A 5,565-nucleotide genomic window follows, 5' to 3' on the forward strand; every position below is an offset into this window, starting at 1 on the left:
CTAAATGACTAATTTGGGGTAACAAAGTACAAAAATTGGTCAAGTGAGGGCACAAGTTCCTAATTTATGAAAAAAAAATCCCTAACACTTACAGGGTGCATCCGTACATCTGGCATATTCTGTAAATTTAGTTCCAGGCCTGATGGGGGAGGTCACGGCGGACCTGATGTATTTTTTTGGTGTGTCGGGATGACGGGTACAGAGGCAATGTTCAGGCCTGCGGGGGCGACTGCGGGCCTGCCGGGTCATGCAGCTTCCTGATGTGTTTCTTCAGATCAAAGTTCCTGCAGAAGCCCTTGCCGCAGGTGGGGCAGGTGAAGGGCTTCTTGTCATTGTGCGTGTGCATGTGGAAGGTGAGGTTGTACACCTGGTGGAACGCCTTGCTGCAGATGGAACACTTGAACTGCTTCTCCCCGCTGTGCGTCAGCTTGTGGTTCTTGTAGTTTCCTGCTCGGAGACAGAGGACGGGGTGTCAGATGAGCACAAGAAAAAACAATAAAAAACTATATACTTTGACAGTTTTTTCACTTTCAAAGGAAAGTAATAAAAATGTATAAAACTTTTTGTCTTTGGTTGTTCCGTTGGATTATTTATTTAACAATAAAAAAGGTATAAATCTAAAGAAAAGTCTGAAATGTTAGGATTCTGAAACTGACATTTGTACTGCTAGATTTGACAATTAAAAGCAGAAAGCGTTTGAAAGTGTTGCAGTCTGATATTAAAATTATAGCTGTTGAAATCATCAAACACAGACCTCAGTGTTTTCAGTGGTAGGAACAGCCTTGATTTTGCTTAGAAAACTTTGATAAATAGCAGAATTCTGTTCATAAAAATGTTGTTTTAACTTTTCTGCACAAGGGACATGCAGGGGGGCCAAATGAAGTAATCTGACAGGACAATTTACTGAATAAAGGTGACTAATTCAGTAATTTAAGGGAACAAAAGACATATTTTAGGGAACAAAAGTACTATATTGAACGTAAAAATTAGTATATTGGAAAAAAATGATTTGAGGACACTTTGCCTGAGAGTCAAATTTATATTAATATTTAGTCCAACAACATATCTGAATCAGCCTCCAAACTGTGCTTCCAACTCTCCTGATGATCTATGAGCAGTGTCTTATTAATGAGGCACTGAAAATGGCCTCAGTGCTGGAAAGAAACGAATACATTTACTCAGTGTTAAAGTTCTGGTACTTTACTGGCTTCCATTTTATGAGCAATCAAGCTGCCCAGAAATGTAAAATTTGCTCCACTTTTACTGCAACATTAAAATGATAGAACATAATAATAAAACATATAGTACTCAGAGATGGGCTGTTATGTATGATGAGTACTTCTACTTCTGAAGTAGACACTAATATTCTGTAATATTTCTAATGCAGGGCTTTTACTGCAGTAGTTCTGCGTACTTCCTCCACCCTGGGTTTAAAAGACGCTACATTTACATTTACTGCTTTAAATTATGTAAAAGTGAAGAGTGCGTGTTTTCTTAACTTGAAAGATAAAAAAATATCACAGTAGGCTAAATTATTATTATTACACTTTTATTGTGAATAAAAGTGTTCCGGTAGATGTGCTGAATTTTACATAGGCCTTTTACAAGAATACAATAACTAGACAATATATTATTATCATTATTATTATTGTTGTTATTATTAGGCTATTATTATTATTATTGATTGAAGATTATGATCCTTCAAACTGAAAAGCAGCGACTGTAATCAGTTTGTCATTTTGAGCTCCGGTTCTTTTACTAAAAGATGAAATAGGGACACTTTGGGCAGGTCATCCTCACCTTTCTGATGAAATCCTTTCCCGCAAAACTCGCACACGAACGGTTTGTATCCCGCGTGGATGCGCGTGTGCGTGTTGAGGGTGGAGCTGCGGTTGAAGGCTTTCCCGCACTGGTTACACTTGTGCGGTTTTTCCTGGAAACATGTAAAGAAATAAAATGAGCCCATCACGGTGGAAAAAAAGAAATAATATTACTGAGTCTTATTATTAATATAATAGATATTAGGAATTGTTTCTGTGACGCACCACGAGAGGATCCACAGTCGATACTTTAATGCCTGTTTGACCTCACTTTGTATCCTGTATTATACAGGACTTGTTTTTTATTTTTCATTTGTTCGCTTCAGGATTTGAATATGGCTCACTTTCTGCACATTTTCAGAGGGAACATTGGTCTGAGAATACTGTAGAGATATTTCTGTACGGATGGAGTGTCACAGTGACGCCACAGGAGGAGCTCAAACACAACAAACTGCTGATCAGAGGCTCACATGCTGTCTGCACCAGCACCGTCTCAGGAAAAAGGAAAACAATAGCTGTCATTATCATCTAGATTTATTTACACAACATGTTTGAATTTCAGTTGGACTTGAATGCGCCTGTAAAATCGCCATCTTCCTCTTTATAATAAAGGGATACTTTTACTAAATGGATTAATGTTTGGCTTTACAGGATTGTGAGGACACATACATTTATCTTTAAGCCTTAAAGTGGGTTTGGTCTTTAAATGTATTCTAAAAGTCCCGCCCACATATAAGAATACACATAAATGTATATGATTGGTAACTGCTGTCGCTTTAAAATTGATTGACAGGTGTTCTTCAAAGTTAGGAATGTGCTCTGTTGACAACAGGCCTGTAAGGAGGACCACATGTTATTTTGTTATCAGGGTTCTGATGCGTCACAGATATCCGGGTGAAATAAATTGGCCTAGGCTATTTTTTTTATTACTTTTATTAATTAACTTGTCTCGTGCCAGTACGGCGGATTTTATATACTGATAATAACAATTTACATGAACACTGAACCCCGTCCTACCTGAGTGTGGATGATCTTGTGTCGGCACAGTGTGCTCGCCTGTCGGAATCCTTTCCCGCAAACTTTACACACGAAAGGTCGCGCGCCGGTGTGCACGGGCATGTGGCGGGTCAGGTTGTAGTGCGCGTTAAACACCTGCAAGAGAAAATGTAAAATAATAATAATAATACTAATAATAATAATAATATACATTTAATCCCCTCCTGTCCTGGTTGAAGGATGTATCAAGTGGCTCGTGGATTCCATTAAAGCCAAAAAGACAGTAAAAAAAAAAAGGATCGCGTGCCCTTAATTATCAGATTGAGTGTAATTAAAGGCAATTGAAGGTAATCTCTCAGGGGTCATTAATGGACTTGAAGTAAATGTAATGGGCTGTTTAAAACACAATAATAACGACATAAACCCGCGTTACAAAGATACATACGTTCCTAAACAGCACATGTCATCCTCAAGAATATTTGGCGTTTTTAATAAGTGACTAATCTTGAGTTAACAGAGGAATTAATAACATTTCATTCATTTCCTGAGAGAAACCTTTGCACATCCAGTATCCAGCTCAGTATCCGGTTTAAAAGAGAATCAGACCGTACACAGCACCGGTAAACAAAACAAAACAAAGCGCAACGAGGATAAATAAAAACAAATACAAACAATTAAATGACTAAATGATACTTTGTCGTTATGATGGAAAAATGCTAATTTTGGAAAATCACATGTTCTGAAAAAGGGGCCAAAATGAAATCAAAGAGGAAACGATCTGAACTGATCCTGAAAGAAAGTCTAAATAAATACAGTTTTGTTTCCATATTTAGTCAGCAAACATAAAACTGTTAATAAACCTAAATTAAAACAGTAGTTCGTTTGTAATCCTGTCGTTATTTAGTTTCTTTATGACACAAACATGTTACAAAGTTAGAGCATATTTAATATCCTACTACCTCTAAATGAGGGAATTAAAGTCACCCCCTAATAATCTATCACCCTGATCAAATCTAATAATCTACATTTCTGGAGTTTATTTCGATTTATTGTAAAAAAAACAGCCTGAGTAGATCGGATTATTTTTATTTTTTTTTCAAATCCATCCAGAATTTAAAAAAGAAAGAAAAAGAATCAGGAATTAAAGCCTCCCAATCGATAGTGTAATTAACTAATGAATCACACTGCAGGTTTGGGGGGTTGCTGTGGTTTAGAATGTTCCGTGCAGGACTCTCACCTTGCCGCAGACCTCGCAGGTGAAAACTTTGGGCTTGCTGCCGGGACAGGACCCGCTGAGCCGCGCCGCCGCCGCCGCCGCCGCCAGCCTAGAGCCCTTGAAGATCTTGTCGGTGAGGATTGGTCCCGCTCTTCAATGTTAGTGTGCTGGATCTGGTGCCTCTGAGACAAGCTCCTTGAAGGCCCGCCAACGCCGGACACCGGTACCGCTCCCGGCCTGCTGCAGGCCCGGCTTGCTTTTCTCGCCATGAAGGCTTTGTGCTCGGGCGGTGAGCAAGGTAGGATGGCATCGGGCTGCAGTTGACCAGGCCGGACCGGCGGACACGACCCGCTGTCCCCCGCTGCAAAGTTTCAAGGTAGCACACGGTTGACCATGGGGGGAAGGAGGACCTGGTTCACCACGCGGGGTCGAAGAGTTTGTACTGGCCGCTTGCTTTGGCTCACAGCGGAGTCCTCCTGCTGGTTCTTGTAGTTCAACCCAAAAGCCCCAAAAAGTCTGCGGAGCGGCGAGAGAAGAAGCGTACGAAGTGGGCCCCGGATCCAGCCCGGTGACACTGAGCGGTGCCCGGCTCGTACCCGAGTGCACAGAAAGCGAGAAACATACAAAATAGCACAGCGAGGACGGACAGGCGTCGGGTTTCCCCACGGGAGCGGACTGGAACCAGCTGGGAAGCGGTATCGACTTGGGCTCGGGCGTCCTGGCCATAATCCGGTCGATGGAGAAAGCGAGAGGCTTGCTGCTGCTGCCGCCGGAGGTGAGCATGTCGGAGCCCGCGGGCTGGCTCCCAGAAGCCGAGGGGGAGCCGAGGATCCCCGCTGGGCGGCGGAGAGGACCGTCCATCACCTCCGCATCAACCGCGCCGCAACAACAACAACAACAANNCAACAACAACAACAACAACAAGCTGCTGGAGGGAAGCCGGAGGTCGGTGCTGCTCCTCACCGGCCCGCAGGAAAGGGCATCATCTGCCGGGGAACCCCCCCTCCTAATCGCCGGCGCTGTTCTCTCTGTTATTGACAACAATCAGGGCGGCCGCAGCTCGCTCGATAACGGCGTGCAGAGAGCCGAGACCTCGTCGATCGTTACCGTCCAGGAAGGAGAGCGGAAAGGTAGATAATTTGTTCAATTCTCCTCCGTTGATTGTCTGCACTTGTCGCCGCTGGAAGAGGAGGAAGAGAGGAGGAGGAGGTTGTCCCTTACTTGGCAGGACTCCTGCTCAACTGGAAGGTATTTGGTAAATCCCAGGTCCCCTTGTGGCTTCGCGTGACATCACTTTTTTTTCTTCTAATCGCAGTACACCAGTCGCGCAGCGGCCGCGGGGTCAGGAGCCGTCAGAGTTTTACATCAGATCTGGACGCATCCTTGGCTCCCGAAACCCAGCCTTTTTACGCACGCCTCAGAGAGGACACAGAGCTGTCATGTGGGTGAACTTGAGACAGGAAACGGATCGAGGTATTGAACAGAAAATGGCTTTCGAGTCATCGATCTCAGTCTGGGTGAGCTTTGGGTCTT

The 5,565-nt window shown here is 43.3% G+C and overlaps 1 protein-coding gene across 1 annotated transcript; it reads right to left on the minus strand.

Moving 5' to 3' along the window:
* Window positions 1-211: 211 nt before the first annotated feature.
* On the minus strand, window positions 212-4,893 carry fezf1 (FEZ family zinc finger 1). The gene is given in 9 exon segments (XM_035665613.1): window positions 212-447; window positions 1,801-1,933; window positions 2,838-2,972; window positions 4,054-4,329; window positions 4,331-4,367; window positions 4,369-4,397; window positions 4,400-4,483; window positions 4,485-4,535; window positions 4,537-4,893. Coding segments are annotated over 9 exon segments (1,338 nt in total).
* Window positions 4,894-5,565: the final 672 nt, after the last annotated feature.

Source organism: Morone saxatilis, unplaced genomic scaffold, assembly GCF_004916995.1.
Source record: "Morone saxatilis isolate NCDOM2014 unplaced genomic scaffold, NCSU_SB_2.0 Contig2, whole genome shotgun sequence".
Lineage (NCBI taxonomy): Eukaryota > Metazoa > Chordata > Actinopteri > Moronidae > Morone > Morone saxatilis.